The 22,340-nt window shown below is 49.1% G+C and overlaps 1 protein-coding gene across 1 annotated transcript; it reads left to right on the top strand.

The window, feature by feature from the left end:
* The first annotated feature begins 831 nt into the window (after positions 1–831).
* Positions 832–14,169, top strand: CCR9 (C-C motif chemokine receptor 9). Its single transcript, XM_012770316.3, has 3 exons — positions 832–941; positions 10,511–10,555; positions 12,978–14,169. Exons 2-3 carry the CDS (start codon positions 10,535–10,537, stop codon positions 14,064–14,066), a joined length of 1,110 nt encoding a protein of 369 aa, XP_012625770.2. The 5' UTR covers positions 832–941; positions 10,511–10,534; the 3' UTR covers positions 14,067–14,169.
* The last annotated feature ends 8,171 nt before the right edge of the window (positions 14,170–22,340 follow it).

The following is a 22,340-nucleotide window of genomic DNA, read 5'->3' as shown; positions in this document are numbered from 1 at the left end:
CGAAAATAGAACGTTTTGTATGTGTAGCCTTTTAGCCTTTTCCAAACTTTATCGAAACACCCATGATTAATGAAATTTAATGTATTCTAAGCGTTAATGTATTTGATATGTAAAATTTTACTGGATTTGCTTCTACTTTTAAGGCGTGTGTAGCCTGCCGGCTCCGTGTATGTGCACCAGGCCACGTGTCACATACAGACGTGCTAAAGTAGAGCCATGCAGTGCACGTTCAGTGACGATGGACCCGTTCCACATCTGCCCTGTCCATCGTGGCAGCCACTAGCTACGTGTGGCCACCGAGCACTTGAAATGTGCCCAGTGTGACTGCGAATTAGTCAATATCTTAACTAATTTCAATTTAAATAGGCCAGGTGGCGAGCAGCCACGGTACCGGTACCGAGCAGCACAGCTCTCTGGGGTCTCACACCTCCGTCAAGGCCAAAGGGGACACTGCGATGGACAGTGCTGGGGGTCATCATGTCCCACAGGCCCATTCAGGTGGCATCACCCATAGAAACCGCACAAACGTGCACCTCTGGCAAGCCTGGCAGGGACATCTCATCCCCCCATGCCCTGCAAGTGGCCGCGCTGTTTAGGGAGCAAATTCACTCTTAGAGTGTCAGCCTGTGTGTGCGTCTTCAGAGCAGACCATTTCCCCTATCCCAGCAGTTCTCAGCTTTTTGTTTCTGGTTGCAAATGATTGACTGTGCTGATTGCTGGAAGCTACAGCAGGTGAGTCCCCACCCTCCCAGGCCACCCCACCAGTGACAACACAGGCAGGGTGGCCTAGCTTCCTTTTTGGTATTTTTGCTGGGTAGCTGCCTGCTCAGAACTCACAGCAGGCCTGCCCCTCATCCGGGCAGAGAGCAACCAGCCCTTTCCCCAGACCCTGACAGCTGGTGGGGCCCGCTGCCACCTGGAGCTTCGAGCTGCCCTCTTTGGTGAGTGTCACCCTTCTTCCTCCCCCTTCCAGTGTCACCTGTGCCCTCAGTTATGTGCTGCCATGATGGCTTCTAGCCAGGCTTGCACTCACTTGTTCAGCGGTTATGGACACCAGGCACCTTGCTGGAAACTTCCAGAAAGGCAAAGGTGATCCGGTGTCCCTGGGCCAGGTTTCTTGTAGGGTGAGTAATAAGAGTCCTCCCGCCCCCCACCCACACACGCACATGAAGCTTAGGTTCAAGGCGGGCTGCAGTCTGCACCTAAAGGAGGGAGAAGCAGATGCTGGGGACAGGTGACAAGAAGGTGGCCAGGGGCTGGGAAAAGGAAGCCCCCATGCGGAGCTGAGAGCCTGCCCCATGGAAAGGATTCGTTGTAGCGATGGGAAATTGGAAACAAGCAAACCTTGCACCAAGAGATGAAGGGTTAAATGCACCGTGGCGCCTCCAGACGACAGAATGCATGGCAGCCAGCGCAGCCCTTCTACCCGATGCCGCTGCTCTCTGCGTTGGATTGGCGTGGAGAGGGGTCCGGGAAGAAGGTGGAACAGAAAGCAAGACGGAAGATTCTATGTGTAGCCTGACCTTTCCATGGTGTGTAGTGTGTGTGTAGTGTGTGTGTGTGTGTGTGAGGTTGTGTTACAGAGGAAAAGTGGGCAAGGAGGTATCTCAGAAATTTAGCCATGGCTCAACAGGAAAGGGTGCTTGAGGGATTTTCATTGTCTTCATTATATGTGTTTGCATTTTGGGGATTTCTTTCTTTTTTATTTTTTTTTTTTGGTGCATTGTGAAGATATGCCTTTATGATCAGAAAAAGGAAAGTTATTTAAATGACTCATCAGTGGATGTAGGTTTGTCCTTCCAAACGCACCCACCCGCTTTGGCTCTTAGTTAGCTGTCAGTCTGTAGATTCTGGCACGTCAGGCCAGCCGTGGTCGCTGTCCCCGAGAGCTGAGCTGGAAATGGAAATGAGGCAGCGGCCAGTCTGTGGGAGCCTGTCTTTTTACTCCTTTTGCTGAACGAGCCGGTTCATTTGCCATTTCAGCACCTGGAGTGTCAACGTCCCTTTCTTGCAATATCTGTCCATGTGTTCTGAAGCCCCTTGTGCTCACAGGCCTGCACGGGGAGCCCCCGGGCCCAGGGCAGCGCCTGCCAGGTGCAGGGTGTGTGCCTGCCCTAGGCGTGGTGAGGGGGTGACCTGAAGATGGCTCAGAGCCCCCACGCCGGGTAGGGAACAAGAAGCAGAGCTATGAAAAAATGCAAGAGCTGATTCCAGCTCTGGGTAGCACATGGTACACAGGCCAAAGTAAGGACCTGCATGCCTGACTCGTGTTAGTATCCGACACGCTGCTAGCACTGTGAGCGTCGGAGGCTACGGGCATGGGGACATGCTGCCTACACCACAGCTCCGTGCTGATTTGCATGTTGACCACTTAAGGACAGTAGAGAATACAAAGGTAATATAATAATGGATTCCTGGCTAAGTTTTCTAATAAGCACTTTTTGATTTGGATTCTAAAATCACTTTTGGAGAATTTGCAGCTCTCTCCCTTTCCTCTACCTCCCAGGCCCCTGTACATACCCTATTCTTTTTTTTTTTTTTTTTTTTTTTTGAGTCAGGGTTGCCCAGGCTACAGTGCAGTGGCACAATCATAGCTCATTGCAGCCTCGAACTCTCGGACTCGAGTGATCCTCCCAACTCAGCCTCCCGAGTAACTAGGACTATAGGTGAGCAATACGATGCCCGGCTAACTTTAAAAACATTTTTTTTTTTTTGTAGAGATGGGGTCTCACTATGTTGCCCAGGCTTGTCTTGAACACCTGGGCTCAAGTGATCCTCTCTCTTTGGCCTCTCAAAGTGCTGGGATTATAGGTGTGAGCCACCACACCCTATTCTTTCTGGCTTTCATGGCTTTGTTGATCTGTTTTCTTGCCCTGGAGCACTGTTCCCTCCCCTCATTGCATGTCCCCAAGCTTTTTAGCCTTCAAGGACCAGCAAATATGTCACCTCCTTAATGAAGCAGTCCTGGATTTCCCCCAGGGCTAGAAACATGACTCCCTCCTCCCAATTCCTACAGCGTCTCACAGCATTTACTATTGTTGCAGCCATAACTTACCCCCTGTACTTCAATGTGAGCTTCTTTTTTTTTTTTTTTTTTTTTTGAGACAGAGTCTCACTTTGTTGCCCAGGCTAGAGTGAGTGCCGTGGCATCAGCCTAGCTCACAGCAACCTCAAACTCCTGGGCTCAAGCAATCCTCCTGCCTCAGCCTCCCAAGTAGCTGGGACTACAGGCATGCGCCACCATGCCCGGCTAATTTTTTCTTTTTTTTTTTTTCTTTTTTTTTTTTTTTTTGAGACAGAGTCTCGCTTTGTTGTCCAGGCTAGAGTGAGTGCCGTGGCGTCAGCCTAGCTCACAGCAACCTCAAACTCCTGGGCTCGAGTGATCCTTCTGCCTCAGCCTCCCAGGTAGCTGGGACTACAGGCATGTGCCACCATGCCCGGCTGATTTTTTATATATATATCAGTTGGCCAATTAATTTCTTTCTATTTATAGTAGAGACGGGGTCTCGCTCTTGCTCAGGCTGGTTTTGAACTCCTGACCTTGAGCAATCCGCCCGCCTCGGCCTCCCAAGAGCTAGGATTACAGGCGTGAGCCACAGCGCCCGGCCAATGTGAGCTTCTTGAGGACACAGATCACATCTTGTGCTCTGTTTAAGCCCAACGAGTATATCGGGGGCTCAAGGCACATTGAATAAGTGAGCTATGGGATGAAGAATGCTCCTGTGTTCTCACATAGCTCTCTGCATTCTGCAAAGAGGATTCGCTCACACCAATGCACTTGACCCTTGCCACAAGCCCACGGGGAGACGAGGCCACCACCTCCATTTGACAGATGAGGAAACCGAGGCTCAGTAAGGGTATGCCACTTCTCGCCAAGGTCCCACAGGCACAAATGGATGGACCAAGGGGTAGATGGGGGCTTTGGCTTCTGCTCCAGTGTGCTTCCCTGGCTTCACTCCACTATTCCTGCTACGGGCAGGAATTTCAGATGCGGGTAGCTGCAGAGCATGTAACGAGGCCACACCGAGCAGGGAGGGGAGAGAGCAAGAGACAGCTGATAGTTTCCGCAGTGTCAGCATGCATATGGTCATATGTGGGCTTTACCCCCACCCGTGTTTCCCCTCCTTCTCAGGGGCAAGAACACAATGAAAACAAGCTCTGAGGCTTTGCAGCTGGTGGAATAAAATATCTGCAAAGTGTTCTGACAAAGATAGCAGAGAAATAGATGGCCAGGCTCTCCTTGAGCAGTCTTTAGATCAGACGTCCTCAAACTACATCCAGCCCTCCGGGTGTTTTTGCCGCCGCTGCCTGTCCTGCTTGGCAGCCGACTCGTCCCGGGCCCACAGTGCGCACTCTCCAATGGTCTGAGGGACAGTGAACTGGCCCCCTGTTTAAAAAGTTTGAGAACCCCTGCTTTAGGTGGTGGGTCTAGGCAGGAATGTGTTTTCTTTTTACTCTTTGGCTCTCTCTAAATTTCCTATGAGCCAGAAGCACGTTACAAAAATGCGAGGGAGATAAGGCTTTCTAAAAAGCTACTGCAGGATTTCAAAGTTGCAAAAAGTAGCTTCTGTGAATTTAATTACTAGCCCTGCTCTTTCTGCACTGGCTGGAGCAGGCGACAAGTTCCTCCTTTGCACCAATTTTATAAACAGGTGTGCTGAACCGAGGCGCACTGGGCTGCACCTCCCCACTTTTTTTTTTAAGATGACAAGTTATTTTTATGATAGCTCTTAAAATAAAATCTCACACATTTGGTAAAATATTTAAATAGTTTGCAAAATCTAAAGGGACGAATGCAAGTCTCACTTTCCACTGGTCATCATGATTCAGTCTCCTTCTAGAAAATATTTCAATCAGTGCTAAACAGCAGTGAAATGTATATCCTTTTATATCTATTTTTTAAAAGATCACACGATATAGTCTTCTACACCTTGCATTTTAACCTAACGATCTTGGTGACCTTTTTTCTATCAGTGTAAAGGGCTATCTTAGTCTGTTTATTGGCTACGTGTGGTTTATTGAATGGATATGTCTTAATATTTCCAGTTGCTGGACATTTAGGAGGTTTTCAGGTTTTTTGTTTTTGTTTTTTGTTTTTGAGACAGAGTCTCACTTTGTTGCCCAGGCTAGAGTGAGTGCCATGGCATCAGCCTAGCTCACAGCAACCTCAATCTCCTGGGCTCAAGTGATCCTACTGCCTCAGCCTCCCGAGTAGCTGGGACTACAGGCATGCGCCATCATGCCCGGCTAAATTTTTGTATATATATTTTTAGTTGGTCAATTAATTTCTTTCTATTTTTAGTAGAGACAGGGTCTCGTTCAGGCTGGTTGGCCAGATAATTTCTTTCTATTTTTAGTAGAGATGGGGTCTCACTCTTGCTCAGGCTGGTCTAGAACTCTTGACCTTGAGCAATCCGCCTGCTTCAGCCTCCCAGAGTGCTAGGATTACAGGCGTGAGCCCGGCCGGTTTTCAGTATTTTGTTTAGCAAAATGCTGAAACATATATCCCCATATATGAATCTTTATGTTCTTCCGGGAGGACAGCAATAGGGCAAATTCCCAGCAGGTGAACTGCTGAGTCAGAGATGCCATGCTTTGTAAATTTTGACAGATATGGCTTAGCCCTCCAAAAAGGTCACATAAATTTGCACTCTCCCCAGCAGTGTGGAGACCTTTTCCCCAAACTTTTTTTTTAAAGATGGGGTCTCACTCTTGCTCAGGCTGGTCTTGAACTCCTGAGTTCAAGGGATCCTCCCACCTCAGCCTCCCAGAGTGCTAGGATTACAGGCATGAACCACCACACCCAGCCTTCCCCAAACTCTTACTAGCATCATTATGATTAATTGTTATTTTCAATCTGAAACTTGCTATAACTATAACCAAAGCCATTGTTTCTTCTTTATGTGGCTTCTTTCTTTGAAAAATTTTCTCAGATGTTCTCTGATCAATATCCAATCTCTTTATGCAAGTAAAAAGGAAGAGATATAAGCTATGGGTGCCAGAAATATATGAAGTGTTTTCTAACTAATCACTCAAAAACCAATCTCCCTATTCCCCAAGCTGTAATATTATTAAATTTTCTGAGTTGAAGTCTTCCAAACTCAACAGGGTATTTTTCATCTGGAGTAAAAAGGGGAAAAAAATGAATAGCAATTCTCAGCCTCAACGTGGCCGCTTTTCTGCTTGCTGGCTGAATTTCCTATCGCAAAACAGAGGCTTACGGGGCTTCTGGATGTCATCTGGAGAGATATTGAGCAGAAATCCGTCCCTCCAAAGAGCTGGGGACACCAGAACACTTCAGAAATATTAACACTACCTGGGGGAAGTTCTTGGTTCTTGTGCTTAGGGGGAAACAGACAAAGTGCAACTTTTGTGAAGAAAATGCATTCCCCGTTCACTGCGGAAATATCTGCAAAGAACCCTGAAAAGAAGTCGGAAAAAAAAGCTACTTGTCCCACAGAGGGGAATGTCTTCTAAACAAATTGCGGCAGGACCTCTGTGGGAATGCCGTGCGGCTGATGCGGTCATGTGCCGAAGAATATTTAATGACGGAGGAAATGCTCATCATCGGTTAGGTGAGAAGAAGAGAGAAAAATTAAAAGTGTGCGAATGCACAGAAACAGGCCGGGAAGGAACATGACACAAAGTTAAAGGCAGTTGTTTTGGGGTGCTAAAATTAAGGGTGATTTTGATCTCCTACAAAAATCAGTGTTACTTTTATAACAATACAAAAGTCATACAACAAAAGCATGTGTTATGTTTAAAGATAAACGCCAGCATTTTCCTGGCACGCAGAGGACTACAGTGAAATTTGGTGTGTGCCCAGGTAGCTGGCGTGAGGTCGTGCCCGGGAGCTGAGGCTACATATATGTATTGCAGACTCAGCCCTGCTCCAGGCTTTCTTATGTCTTGGGATTAATTTCCAAGGCACTTTTTTTCCTTTTTTTACAAAAAATTGTTTTAGGGCTCTTATTAGGATCTAATCTGAAGCTTAGTGAAAAGTCCAGGATTGCATAAGGAAATGTCCATGAGCCCTTTACCCAAACCATTGTTTTCATTTTGCACCATTGCCTGTATGTTTTTATTACATATGCATATTTTTCTGAATCCTTTGAAAATATGCTGAAGACATTGTGCTCTTTTACCCCAAAATACTTCAGGGGATAGTTCCTGAGAACAAGGTGTTCTCCTATCCGACCATGATACAGTAGCACAGTCAGGAATTGAAGACGGATGTAGTACCATTATCTAATTCTCAGTTCGTGTTGGAGTGTCCCGGACTTCCCAATAACGTCCCGTGGGATCATTTCCCCACTCCAGGATCACATCCAGGTCCTTGTGCTGCACCTGGTTGTTGTGTGTGTCTCTTTAGTGTCCTTCAATCTGGGACAGCTGCTTGGTCTTTCTTTGTGTCCCTTGAACTTCATGACCTTTGTGTCCCTTGACCTTCATTTTTGGCTAGTTTGTAGAAAGTCCCTCGTTTGGGGTTTGTCTGATGTTTCCTCATTACCAGATTTAGGCTGGTGCTTTTTGTCAGGAACGAATATGCCATATCCTTTCTTTTCGGTGCAGCTTTTTAGGACAAATGTGATGTCGGTTTGCCCCCATAGGGGTGGTGTTGGGTTTGAAGACCAGCTTAGTTCCTCTGCAGTAAAGTTACTGTTCTTCTGTTTGCATTCAATGTGCAATTTTGGGGAGAGCCCTTGAGATCAGGCAAATATTCTACTCCTCATCAAATATGCCCTCCCTAATCTCATTCCGTGGATGATTCTCTAATCCCATTCTGCCTTCTGTGTTTAGACATTGACACTATAATAAGAGCTTTCTCTTCTCCTCATTTTTTATTCATTTATTTTTACCAGTATAGATTCTCCTTTATTGAATGTGCTATAATTACTAATATCATTATTTAATTTTATACTCAAATTGCCTCCGATTTCACTGGTGGGAGCCCCATCAAATGGGCTCCTAGGTCCTTTTGACAAGTCCTCACGGTCCTTTGAGCACCTCCGTGCTTTCTGGGGCAAAAAGCTGTTTCAGGCTCATCTTGTGGTTTTCCTCCCCTGGCTCTGGAACCAGACATTTCTCCAAGGAGCCCTGGTTTTTTGTGGTGGAGAAAGCTATTTAGACACCAAGACAAGGGTACCGGTGCTCACTCTACTGTGTGTCATTGCTGTTAGCTCCCTCAGCCGGCAGAGCCAGGACAAATGGATGTGAAACACACACACATACACATACATACTCAAGTTATCTATCTATCTATCTATCTATCTATCTATCTATCTATCTATCTATCATCTATCTATCTATCTATCTATCTATCTATCTATCTATCTATCCATCCTGTCTGTCTGTCTGTATCTAATCTAATCTAAATTTGAAAACACGGGACCTCTCAAGTTCACTACAGCAGCACAAGGCATCCAGGGCAGGAAGTTCTGGCTGCCTTCCTTCTGCCTGCCGACCACCAGATACAAGTCTGGGGAGTGAAGAAAATCAGACTGTATTTTATTATACCTGTTTTTTTTTTCCTCCTTCACTTTAACAGCTTTATTAAGGTCCAAATACAATAAACCGCAAATACTTAAAGTGCAGAAGATAAGTTCTGACACACGCGTTCCCCTGTGAACCATTGAACCATCGCAGAATCCAGACGGTGAACTGCACTTGCCCCCCCCCCAGGCTTCCTGCTGCACCTCTGCACACCCCCACCCTCCCCTGCCCTGCCCTGCCCTCTCCTTCCCTATCTTACCTCGAGATCGCTGACCTGCTTTCTGTCACTATAGATTAGTGTGCATTATGTGGAGTTTTGTGTAAGTGGAATCATATGGTATGGACCTTTTTTGGACTGCCTTCTTAGCATAATTATTTTGAGATTCGCCCACATTGCCGTGTGAATTCCTTCCCTATTCCGCCGCAGGGATATTCCACAGTTGACTTGTCCATTCACTACTTGATGGACATTTAGGCTGTTTCCAGTTTTCGTCTACTACAAATAAAACTGCCACCAGAACCACGTACCAGTTTTTGTGGGGACCTATGCTTACATTTTTCTTACAGAAATAGTTAGGAGTGGGATCCCTGGGCCACATGGTAAGTGTATATATAACCTTTTAAGAAACTGCCAAACTGTTTTCCGAACTGGTTGTACCACGTGTTATGTACTGGAAGCCACTGGACTTCCATCGGGTGGGCCCTGATGTCATTATGGAATGGAGGCCGACAGCTTAGAGCTGGATTTATGGAGGAGATTATTTTCTTCTAGAACCTTGGGATGTGGCCCTGGACATGTTTCTTTGGAATACACTCCGTAAGGGTATAAAAGGACATGCCCTGGTAGGCTCAGACCCCTTCCTTGAAAGAGGTCAAGCTGTTGTTTCGTTGGTTATACAGGGGTGGGCTTTAAGGAGATTCCAAACAACCTGAGATTTATGTCAGCCGACTGGAGGCTCTGTGCATTACAGCAGGAAGACTTGGCCTTTTTCTTAGTTCACAAACCTAGGACCTCCTTGTCCTGCTGGAGTCGGGGTAAAGAGGAGAAGGTGGGTGCTGGGGACATGGGGACCTCCCAGGGAGAGAGACCTTGACCCCAGTGGGCACACCAGCCCTCCGGTTCCTTTGGCCACCTGGTGCCCAGAGGCCCTTCCCTGGCCGTGCTGGGCATAGACCACTCTCAGGGCAACCACCGTCCCGCCGTCCGCACTGAGCCCCTTAGTTGATGGCAGGGGAAGGGAGCCAGTCAGCTAAACTGGGCTTGGCAGAGGAGTTGAATCAACAAAAAGAGTACTAATGTAAAAAGGGGCTGGGCGTGGTGGCTCACGCCTGTAATCCTAGCACTCTGTGGGGCCGAGGTGGGTGGATCACTCAAGGTCAGGAGTTCTAGACCAGCCTGAGCAAGAGTGAGACTCCGTTTCTACTAAAAATAGAAAGAAATTCTCTGGACAATTAAAAACTATATATATATATATATATATATATATAATTAGCTGGGCATGGTGGCACATGCCTGTAGTCCCAGCTACTTGGGAGGCTGAGGCAGGAGGATCGCTTGAGCCCAGGAGTTTGAGGTTACTGTGAGCCAGGTTGACATCATGGCACTCTAGCCCGGGCAACAGAGCCAGACTCTGTCTAAATAAATAAAATAAAAAGGATAGGCTGAGGAAAAGTCAAAAGCCCCCTGGCAGCTCCTCAGCCTTGGATAGGAGGATGCACTAATGATTGGCTAAGTAGGAGGAAAACAAGCACTAGAATCAGGTGACTGGCAGAGCCAAGGGGGTGAGTGACACCTTCAAAAGAGAGGTTTCTTTCATTTCTATGCTAAGAGTATGATTCTGAAATCTAGAATATTTAACTGGATATCAGTATAGCATAGACTCTAACTTTTGCTTGGGATTTTTTTTTTTCCACAAGCATAAACAGATTTCATATTTAAACTTGTCTTTTTGGTGTTGGGCTGTTACTATACATTACAAGCCGGTTCCCCTTTTTGACTTCTGCCTCCTCTTTCTAGAAGCAGGCCTGCATCTGACCCACCATGACAGCCACGGAGCTCGCAGTGAGTACAGCCACGCGACCCTCAGAGCACACTCTTGTCTCCCCTGCTGTGGGGGTGTGGGAAGGAATCCATGCAGAGGGAGGATTTTTCTGTGTGGTTTCCCAGGGTTAGATCTCTGCCTGGCAACACCTGTTCTCAGGTAGGTTGCTGTCAGCATGGAGGGCTTTGCACACACAAAGAGCCAAAGGTGCTTTGGGGCACGTTGTGAAGACAGGAAAATGCAATTTTAGATTTTATTAATAGCTAAGGGTTATTAATATTAATAGTTAATTAATATTAATAGTTAATAACTAGGACCTGATTAGTTCCATGTGTCTGTTCTGAAATGCAGACAAACAAGAGTAGGGCAGAATCCACTTAATGAAATTAATTAATTACTTTTTTTTTAAGAGATGGGCCTTTCTTGCTATGTTGTCCAGGCTGATCTTGAACTCCTGGACTCAAGTGATCCTCCTACCTCCCAAGTAGCTGGGATTATAGGCATGAGCCACTGCATCCGGTACATTGAATTTGTTTTTAAAAGACCCACGGTGGGTACATTGGTTGTATTTCTTGCACAACATGACATAGACCTTGCAAGAACCCATGATGATATATATTCCTCTGGAAGAGACAAAGAGCTGAACAAAAATGAGTGAGTCAGTCATTCTTTTACAGCCCAATGTAATTAATCATACAACCAAATCAAATTCCTTTCCTTTTGTTGTATCCATACATGCCTTATAAGAATTATCTAAGGGTTTCAATTTTGCCTTTCTCAAAGGGAAAGTCTGAGTTTTACATATAGATAATCGAATCAAGCCTTCTCAGGGGGCTAAAAACCTGCCCTCCATAGTACCTTGTAGGTTTCCATGATGTATGGAGAGTGCTGGTTGAAGCAGTTTGTTAACTCGATTATTTCTGATATGCTAATGATTCTTTAGTGTTACACGTGTATAGATATGCATAGGTGTGTTATATATGCACATACGTCCCTATCAACAAAAATGGTAACTAATTTGGTCCTGGCGGGGTTACGCGGTCAGTCTCCACTTTCCTGACCGGAAGTGGACTCCTCGGTTTTCCTTAGAAACGTTAGAATTAGAATTTGCCTCCGTCCCGAGGCTGGGAAAGCAGATCTAGATTGAGGCTGCTTCTGAGATTGTTGGCCACTTGTTTTTATCCTTTGGGATCTTGTAACATAGCCAAACTGGGCAAGGCAGCCCCAGGTAAGAACCCTGGGTTCTAATAACGACCTTCTATGGCCAGGGGAATCCAGCACCACCCAGACGGGAAGAGGATGGGGCCTCTGGCCTCACTCCCGAGTTTGGCGGAAAGTAGCCATGGCATCCTGAGGCACCTTTCTGAGGATGTGCTCGGCTGTCCCCACCCAGGTGCCCCACCTGCCCTCGGCCTCACAGTAAAGGCAGAGCCTGTTTACAGGCAAGGACACCAAGACTGGGAGAGTCGATCTGATGCGCCCTGCACACTATGCAGTCGGTCACAGAGCTTGTGTGTGTGCATGCAGTTGAGAGTATATGTACATGTGTGTACGTGCATGTGTAAGAGTGTGTGAGAGTGTATGTGTGTGTTGGTGGTTCTGGACTTCCAGAACTCAGAGGGGCTGTGACCCAGATAAGCTTAAGACCCCCTTTTATGGAGGGGCGGGTAGAATAGATAGGAGCAGGGGCAATGGCGGTCATTCACAGAGTTGGATGAAAGTGGCCATCGGTGGCGTGCCGGCACCACGCCTTCCCACCCTGGCACAGCCCTTGTCAGGCAGACTGTCGTGTTCATTTGCTCATCTGTATCCTCCACGGGCAGGCCAGTTCCATGAGAGTGGGAACCACATCTGACTTACTTGCCACTGTATCTTTAGCACCTAGCACAGTAACCAACATACAGTAGGTGCTTAATAAACATTTGTTTAAAGCTGGGCGCGGTGGCTCACGCCTGCAATCCTAGCACTTTGGGAGGCTGAGGTGGGAAGATCGCTCAAGGTCAGGAGTTCAAAACCAGCCTGAGCAAGAGCAAGACCCTGTCTCTACTGAAAATAGAAAGAAAATTAATTGGCCAACTAAAATATATAGAAAAAATTAGCCAGGCATGGTGGTGCATGCCTGTAGTCCCAGCTACTCGGGAGGCTGAGGCAGGAGGAGGATTGCTTGAGCCCAGGAATTTGAAGTTGCTATAAGCTAAACTGATGTCACAGCACTCTAGCCTGGGCAACAGAGTGAGACTCGGTCTCAAAATAAAAAACAAAAACAAACATTTGTTGAATGAATGAATATGTTACACCCCAAGCAGATGTCCTTGGAATTCCTACTTCCTATGCATACGTGTCTTTTGGGGTTGGAGGGGTCAATTGGTCCATGCCTCTGCCATTAGACAGGACCTCCAAAAGACTGTCCTTGACTCAATGCCATCTTGTGTCCCCTCTCAGGGCCTTATTCCTAATATGTCTGATGACTACAGCTATGACGCCACATCTTCCATGGATGACTACATGAACTTCAACTTCACCGACTTCTTCTGTAAGAAAAACCACGTCAGGCAGTTCGCGAGCCATTTCCTCCCACCCTTGTACTGGCTCGTGTTCATCGTGGGTGCCGTGGGCAACAGTCTGGTCATCCTCGTCTACTGGTACTGCACGAGGGTGAAGACCATGACCGACACGTTCCTTCTGAATCTGGCAATCGCCGACCTTCTCTTTCTCGTCACCCTTCCCTTCTGGGCCATTGCCGCCGCAGACCAGTGGAAGTTCCAGACCTTCATGTGCAAGGTGGTCAACAGCACGTACAAGATGAACTTCTACAGCTGCGTGCTGCTGATCATGTGCATCAGCGTGGACAGGTACATCGCCATCGCTCAGGCCATGCGGGCGCAGACCTGGAGGCAGAAAAGGCTTCTGTACAGCAAAATGGTTTGCTTTGCCGTCTGGGCGGTGGCGGCCGCGCTCTGCATCCCAGAAATCCTGTACAGCCAAATCAAGAAGGAATCTGGCATTACCGTCTGCACCATGGTTTACCCCATGGACGAGAGTGCCAAGCTGAAGTCAGCTGTCTTGACCCTGAAGGTCATCCTGGGGTTCTTCCTTCCCTTCGTGGTCATGACCTGCTGCTACACCATCATCATTCACACCCTGATACAAGCCAAGAAGTCATCCAAGCACAAGGCCCTGAAAGTGACCATCACTGTCCTCACCGTCTTTGTCTTGTCCCAGTTCCCCTACAACTGCGTTCTGCTGGTGCAGACCATAGATGCCTACGCCTTGTTCATTTCCAACTGCGCCATTTCCACCAACATCGACATCTGCGTCCAGGTCACTCAGACCATCGCCTTCTTCCACAGCTGCCTGAACCCCGTTCTCTACGTTTTCGTGGGTGAGAGATTCCGCCGGGATCTCGTGAAAACCCTGAAGCACTTGGGTTGCATCAGCCAGGCCCAGTGGGTTTCGTTTACGAGGAGAGAGGGGAGCCTGAAGCTGTCGTCCATGCTGTTGGAGACCACCTCGGGGGCGCTCTCCTTGTGAGAGACCGTCTCTCTGAGCCGGGTGGTCCTTCCGGAAGTAAGAAGAAATACAGATACAGTTTGATGGGACCAGAGAGAAACCAAAGAAGAAAAAGGAAGTGAGAGAGAGGGGAAAAAAAAAAAAAAAACCCAGAAAGGAATGAATCTGAACAATATTATTACTTTTAGCTGGAATTTGCCAAACTGGAGTTTTCAAAGTTGACTGGCCACGCCAGGAGGCTATCGACTAGCTCTTGGCTGCAAGAGGACTGACAGGAAGACCAGCAAGCAGCCCACCCTGGCTTTGACACTGGCCCGAGCATTAATGCAGCTGACCTCTGGAGGAGGCGTTGGGTTTTTCTCAGTGCACTGTGAACTGCTGTGGCTTTGGTTTTGATGCCACTTCTTCCAAAGGGGGGCACAGAAGCATTGGTCACTGCCACAGACGACAAAAGCAGAAGGTGCCATGAAAACTTCCATCTTTGGGAAATTTTCACCCTGGTTTTGGGCCTGATACCCATGCCGGGCCTTAAAGAGTCCTGATCTAGAATCTTTACAATCTCAGGTCAAAGTACTCTCTTGTCTCCTTGGTCTGTTCGGGGCCAGCGAGGGTCCTTGTTCCTGTTTTGAAATATCTGCAGGTCAGGTCAGTGAGTCCCTGGACAACTGGCCACACCAACAAGTCATCTAGAGTCTGTTGGCTTCCAACCCACTCTTGTGCCCTGCTGGAGGCTTTGGTCTAGGCAAGGATTCAGCTTGTCCACTGCAGCCGTGAGAGTGGCCCTCAGAGCCTGAGCAAGGACGTTGATAAGCTGCATTAGTGGGAGCCAGCCCTGGCTCTGTCATGGGCTGGCTCTGTTGAGGGTCGCTTGTTGCTGGTCACCCCAGCTGCTCCTTATAAAGCGAGTTGGTTCTGTCAGTCCTCTGCTTTCTGAGGCTGCTGGAAGGCTATTTCCTTCTCTGCTTCTTTTCTTATTTGGTAGCACCAACATTTTAAAAGCTTCTAATTTAGAGATTAGGCTGAAAAAAAATAAGTAATAGAACTCCCTTTTGCTTTGTGTCTTTCTTTTAATTATTTGGCAAATTTATCCTATTTGAAAACATTTTGCATATTGGAAAAGTGCTTTTTACTGTGTACTTAAAATAGCATTACTTGTCACTTTCTTTACCCTGCCTCAATATCTTAAGTGTGTGCAATTAAAGATCAGATAGATGCATTAAGTGTGAAGAGTAAGAGATTGAGATAAGGAAATAAGATCTCCCAATATCTTAAAACCATCTTGGCTAACTTATCTCCCAAGTTTTTCCAGGTAGTCAAATGGAATTTCCAAGGAAGACTATGGGGGTGGCACCAAAAATGGCCCCCGGCTTTGCCGCTTGCCCTGGACGAAGCGTCTGATTTCCCCGGTGCACTGTGGGCTGCGGTGGTTTCAGTTCCAACAGCAGCCTCGCCAAAGGGAACCCGAAAGTGCCGGACTCCGTTCTGCCACACCACTCTCCTCCTCCCTGCCCGCTTCTTCTACGGCACGTGGCGGTGAGAAATAAAGCGAGCGGAATATGGGCAGCTCAACAAGGGAGGCAAGGGGTGAAGCAAAGACCTCGCCACCCCGCATCGGCATGCCGCCCGTGCCTGGGCAGCTGGCGGTGAGAAAGCGTCGGCCTGGGACCACACAGCAACCCGTCATCACGGGCCCCGCACAGCACGCACCGCGCCCACGGTCAGGGGGAGCATGACCTTTCCAAGGTCAGCTATGGACAGAGCCATCCCTAGGACTGTCATTTCCAGGAGAAGACTCAGATGTCTGCTCTTCCGAGCACCTTGGAAGAATTATCAAGAAGCACAAGTCACACCTGAATGACATCGCGCAGCTAGGCGGAGACAGCGCAGTTGAGTTTGGCTTCTCCGTTCTGTAGCCCTTTGACACCGTGGTTCTCATACTCAAAGTAGCAGTGGTGCGGAACGTGGGAGAGGGATGGAAAAATGGGGAAAAACAATGCCAGGGACTCCACTTCCCCCCCTCCGATCTGTAAGAACAGAGCTGCGGGGACGACGCACGAACTATGAACGCCACATTGTACCCTATTGCGCAATGACCATGTCCGGCTCCAAGAACTTCTCCCAGGACCCTCAGTTGCTATCAGACTCTCCCAGTCCTAACACAGCTTCAGCGTAGGAGCAAAGATATGCTGTACCTGTATGATATTTTAAAGTTGTTAAGTATCTTTGTTGATGAAGTGTCTTTTTAAATGATTACATAAATAGGACTGGTAAAAAATGACAGCACAAATTTGAATTTTGCATTCTAATTAAACTAGATTTAAGTTAACAGGTGAATGCTAAAATAAAAACGTTGGAAGAGTCAGCACGGAGAAATCCATGGGGATATTGGGGTTCACGCAGCACTTCGAGGAAATATGCTTTGTATTTTTGCAATAAAGATAAAGGGGGAATTTAATATGTACTTACATTTCATTGGAACTCTATAAATTAGAACGAATCAGGAAACTGAATGGAATGTGACATGTTTTCATTATTAAAAAGAATTGGCTTTTTTAATAAAATTTTTTTTAAAAAAATTAATTTTAAGCCAATAAATTACAACATACATATACAAATAGGGAATGTTATTTTGAAGCTATCAGCTTGGATGATTAGAGATTTGATCTTTTTGGACTGTCAGACCTGCAGAATACACACTCACTCGTTCACTCAACCAACCTGTGCATGTGCTCTAAGCCGGGCCCTGTTGTACCGCCAAGGTTATAATGGGGAACATGACAGTCTTTCCCGCGAGACGTTTACATTCCAGCAATATGGAAAAGCCGGACTTTAGGGGATAGTCTGGAAGGCTCTGCCAGGTGATGCCCCTTAGATGAGAATCACGAGGCTGGTATCCTCGAATGGCTTATAGACGGGTTTGTAGACTGTTCCCAAGACAAGTCACACACACAGCAGCATCATGAGAACAACACAGACTTCCCAGGTGAGATCTTGGACAAGTAGCTTTGTGTATGTACCTGTTCTGGTGCCTACATTAAACAGCCACCCTCCCCTCCACACACAAATGCCTTGTGTGTAGTAGGCACAATCATATTCAATGAATACATTATTAACATGTGAAATTAACCATTTACCAGATACGTGTTTCATGTGTCAGAGTTCAGCTGCTAGAAGGCTTCTGAGAAATAGAGACTGGCAACCTTGAGCAATGGGGCATTGCACCCTCTGGGCAGTGGTGTTGCCCTGCTGTCCACGGCCAGCCTGAGTGGGGCGTGGTCAAGGCAGGGCTGGCCAGACCAGCACCGACACCAGTGCCTTCCCAGCCTTCCTGTGGCCATTTTTTTTTTTTTTTTTTTTTGAGACAGAGTCTCACTCTGTTGCCCGGCTAGAGTGCCGTGGTGTCAGCCTAGCTCACAGCAACCTCAAACTCCTGGGTCCAGGCAATCCTCCTGCCTCAGCCTCCCAACTAGCTGGGACTACAGGCATGTGCCACCATGCCTGTCTAATTTTTTTCTCTATATATTTTAGTTGGCCAATTAATTTTCTTTTTTCTTTTAGTAGAGATGGGGTCTCACTCAGGCTGGTTTTGAACTCCTGACCTTGAGTGATCCTCCCACCTCGGCCTCCCAGAGTGCTAGGATTACAGGCGTGAGCCACCGTGCCTGGCCTTTCCTGCGGCCTTCGGAGCAGTCAGATTGCTTCCTGCCACGGCTCCGTTGAGGGAGGTTGTGGTTATAACTGCGTCCACTTGCTCCTCTTGGCAGTTGTCACAAATAGTCCCGAGCAAGGAGAGAACCAGCCACAGAGAGCCCTTCGTCTGGTCTCCTGGACCATCCACTCTGGTGTGCCCGTTGTGGGTGGCGTTTCCATGGCGGTGTTGACTTACATACAAAACCAAGGCTGTCACGAAGCATTGATGGGATGCCACCTCTGGACCCCTCCGCAGGCTTTCTGCTTCGGTGGTGACAGCCATCCCGCATGCACAGAAGGTTCCTTGGTGTTGGCAGTCCTCCACTGGTGTGGCCGGCTCTCCAGCTCTGGGGTAGCCTCACAAGAATCGGAGCGTCCCCTGGTTCCAGACCAAAAGCGCAGCCACCGGCACCCCGCCTGGCGCTGAAGCCCCGGGCCCCCGTCCCGCACTGACGTTGGCCACTCGCACCTCACTGGGGCCTCCTCTCCTGTACTCTGCCCAGCCCATCCCAGGTGAGGTCTGCTCAAGGCTCTCTGTGGCTTGGAAAGAAGAGAAATGATCATGGTCCCCAGCACTGCACATGACACATCCTACAAGGACGCTCAAAAGAACTCTCTGTGCAGTGAGCAGTCGCTGACCGCTCACCACGTGTGGTTCGTGAGTGCGATGCTGTGGCCTTAGACTCCTCCTCGCAGGCCAGACGGTCTGGTGCCTCTCCCCATCTCGCGTGTCCTGCCTTACCACTGGGGGCCCTGTCTGGCGTCGGCGTGGGACAGCGCAGTGGCTCTCTAATCCTGTCTACACGGCAGCACAGACAACCCCGACAGCTCACGGCGCAATCAGTGTCTTTCCTTTACCTTTACATCATCAAAGCCTAAAAAAGACACGCAAACGTGCATCTCCGGCGGGTGACTTTTTGAGCTCCTCTTCCCTGCAGACATACTCGTATTTCGCACACACTCAATTTGGGCACCGCGGGCTCAGCAGACAGCCTCTGCGGCCAAATGGAGATGCATCACGAATGAGCCCGGAGGCAGCGTGGTCAGCTGCCAGCTCCGCGGGGCCTGACCCCACCATAGGGCCGCTCCACCCAAAGCCGGGTCTTCCTGGGGCCACCTGCCCGGTGCCATCGGGGCCAACGGGGCACTCTGAAGGGCAAGGTCTCCGGCTGCCTGCCGGCGGGCGGGTCTCCGTCGGGCATTCCTCGCAGTTCCAGTTCTCCCTCTGCTCAGTGACGCTTCCTCCTGCTCCCTTCCCGGGTGTGGATTCCCAACAAGCACCTTGCACCCCACTTCCGTCTCAGCACCTGCCTCTGGAGGAGTCAGTGGGCAGCAATCTTCTCATCAAGGGCAGCCAATTCCAAGAGCCCGCCTGTGGCCCCGTGGGGAGAACACCGGGTTTGCAGGAGACCTGGGCATGGGTGAGCGGGCGGCGGTCGCAGGACTCCTCTGGGAAAGCCGAGAGCTCGGTCCCCGTCCCGTCATCGTCCTGCCACTCGGCAGATGTGCTCGGGCACCAGCTGCATGCCAGGGGCCCTGGGGTGTCCGGGCAGACAGGGTCCCCCTCATGAACTTCCAGCACCATCTGTCTGCTGCACACTCACTCCGTGCCAGGTGCCAGGTCGCACTGCTCCTAGCTCTGATTGACAGACGCAGGAGCTGAGCCTCAGAGATGCCAAGTAGCAGTTAGCAATCGACAAAGACTGGGTCATAGGCCTGGGAGTGTCTGGCCTCAAACCGTGGTGTGGACCACCATGCTGACTGCCTTGCCTGCACGGCCAGACCCCCAGCCCTGGCTTTGGAGGGTGGGCCAACATTTGCCAAGCCATCCTCACCCATCGCTCCACGCAGCCTCAGGACGGTGGCATGTGACAGCCAATGCCCTGGTGACTCCCTCCTTCAAAAGCACACCATGAGGGTGTGTGGCAGAGGACAGCGTCTTCACCCTCGCGGAATCGGGAGTTTCCTTCTGCTGCCTCTCCCAGGTGTCTTTTCAGACGCACTCAGCTGTGGAGGCCCAGTTCCTTCGTGGAGGAGCCACAGATTCCAGTGTGTGTGTGTGTGTGTGTGTGTGTGTGTGTGTGTGTGTGTGTGTCCAGTCTGAGGACACTGTGCCTCGTCTACACTGGCTCCTGGCCTGTAGCATTCCCGGCTTTGCCTGATCTCCTCGCCCCACCCGACCCCTGCCCCTCTCCTCCCTCGCTCCCCTCTCACAAACGCAAGACCCACCAATACCTTTTCTTAGCTCGCACAGGATGCGGCTTTAGGCCACACTCCCTAGTCTCCCCGGTGTGGGACCAGGCCCTGCCCACTGCTGTCCCGTGTGGCCCTGGATCTCCTCTGTGGCTGGCCGGGTCTGCAGAGGCATGTCCGCCCACTCCAGGCCCCTCAGGTGGGCCCTGGCCCGGCCCTCCCATAGCCGCCTGGTCTGCAGGGCTGACTTCCACCATGGCTCTTCCTCTTGGGTCCCGGTGGCCAGGCTCGGGCCCCACCTTGGCCTGCCTGGGCTGGGGCTTTCACTGGAGCCTGGACTCGGATCCGAGGAGCTCTCGCCAGCCTCTTCCACTCCCGGGGCTGGCAACTCCTTCTGGTACCGTCACCTTCTAGGCTTTCCTGAAAAGCTGTGGCTGCTGCCCGGGTTTCCTGGCCTGACGGTCGCCCCGCGTGCTGACCACGCACACGGGCCTGTGCCTGCTCACCCCCAGCCCTCGCCCAGGCCAGGCTCTGCGGCAGGTGGCCGCTCTAGGGAGCCTGTCTCTGCCTAGCTCTGCAGCAGCGCTTTTCCGCAGACTCTTCACTTTCTTTTTTTCTTTTTTTTTTTTTTTTGCGACAGAGTCTCACTTTGTTGTCCAGGCTAGAGTGAGTGCCGTGGCGTCAGCTTAGCTCACAGCAACCTCAAACTCCTGGGCTTGAGTGATCCTTCTGCCTCAGCCTCCCGAGTAGCTGGGACTACAGGCATGTGCCACCATGCCCGGCTAATTTTTTTATATATATATCAGTTGGCCAATTAATTTCTTTCTATTTATAGTAGAGACGGCGTCTCGCTCTTGCTCAGGCTGGTTTTGAACTCCTAACCTTGAGCAATCCGCCCGCCTCGGCCTCCCAACAGCTAGGATTACAGGCGTGAGCCACAGCGCCCGGCCGACTCTTCACTTTCTAGACCCCAAATATAGAACTTCTAAGCACATCTGAATTATGCCATCTGGGAATTCCTGGACAGTGTGAACCAGCCCTCAGTCAAGAGCGGTCTTAGATGTCACTTCTCCCTGTAAGAAGGTCCTGTGGCAATTGCCGACATGGCTCCCTGCATGGCGTGGCAGGGGTGTGGCAGGGGCCAGGCTCCAAATTAGTGCCCTGCTATTTTCCCATGTAGCAAGCACACTGCTTGTCGCTTTCCTTCACAGCACTCACCTCACTTGTAATTTGATAGTACTGGGTTTATTGAACCGCTGATTCCTATGTCTAGACCCTCAGCAAGTGTATGAACTAGTAACACATGTGCCTCTCTATTAATGCTTTACACAAAATCTATCAGCAGATCTAGAACAACCACCTTCATTTCAGAGTGGAGATGAGCATAAATGACATTTTGAGAGTCTGCAACAACCGTCATGTAACATGAAAATATCTGCCATTTCCACTGGTGACAAAATCACAGGTCTTGCTAATACCAGTGTGGCGTATTTGAAGGAAGACCTATATTTTAGTTAGCAGTTTAGGGAAAGACACCATGTTTTCTTCTTCCACGTTTATAGACCTTTTGAACTAAATTTGGAATATGGACCAGCTCAGGAACTCCTGTTTAACCTGATCTCCCCAACCCATACCTATTGGTACCAAACTCATGCATTTTTCTCGAATTCTTAACATATACGTGTGGGACTACTTTGGATTTGGGGAAGGTAATGCTTTTCCATTCACAAATTATCTGCCAGTTAGCAACAGAGAGACAGGGTCCATGTAAACCACAAAACAACTGTGGTTGTAACAAGATTTTACTTGTAGAATAGTTTCATACCAGGGATTCGTTTAGAATAATCCTGTCCAAGCATGGAATTTCCATAGTCGTGCCTCAGTGCTTAGGCCCATGGGCTGAGGAGGAAGGTCTGGCTCCAAGATCCATAGGCCACTGGTAGAGTTTAATCAGGAGACAGATCCCTTAGTTCATTTTACCCCTTTCCTCAAGCTCTAGCCAACTCAGTGGCAACGCAGCTCTCCACGGACCACCTCTACCAGCGTCGCCTGGAAGACCTGTGAACGACCAGACCTGGGGAGCCAGAGTCGACATGGATGGTGCCCCTAAGTCTGCATTTATTTATTTATTTTGAGATAGAGTCTTGCTCTGTTGCCCGGGTAGAGTGCTGTAGTGTCAGCCCAGCTCCCAGCAACCTCAAACTCCTGGGCTCAAGCGATCCTCTTGCCTCAGCCTCCCAGAGCGCTAGGATTACAGGCGCATGCCACCGTCTGCATTGTAATAGGCCACCAGGCAGTCAAAGTGAGGGAAGTCTTCTCCGAGAGTCTCTCTGTGACTTGCTTTATATTTACTGCAACTTAATAAATGACAAGTTGACTCTGGAACAAAACTGAGCCCTGGATGAGTCTTGG

Source organism: Microcebus murinus, chromosome 1, assembly GCF_040939455.1.
Source record: "Microcebus murinus isolate Inina chromosome 1, M.murinus_Inina_mat1.0, whole genome shotgun sequence".
NCBI classification, from domain to species: domain Eukaryota; kingdom Metazoa; phylum Chordata; class Mammalia; order Primates; family Cheirogaleidae; genus Microcebus; species Microcebus murinus.
Note: the sequence above shows the minus strand (reverse complement) of the source record. Positions and strands in the feature narration are given on the sequence as shown.

Coding starts and splice junctions, on each gene's coding strand:
- CCR9 (XM_012770316.3), top strand. CDS start 10,535: ATGACAGCCACGGAGCTCGCA. Junction 10,556..12,977: donor TGACAGCCACGGAGCTCGCA/GTGAGTACAGCC, acceptor GTCCCCTCTCAG/GGCCTTATTCCTAATATGTC.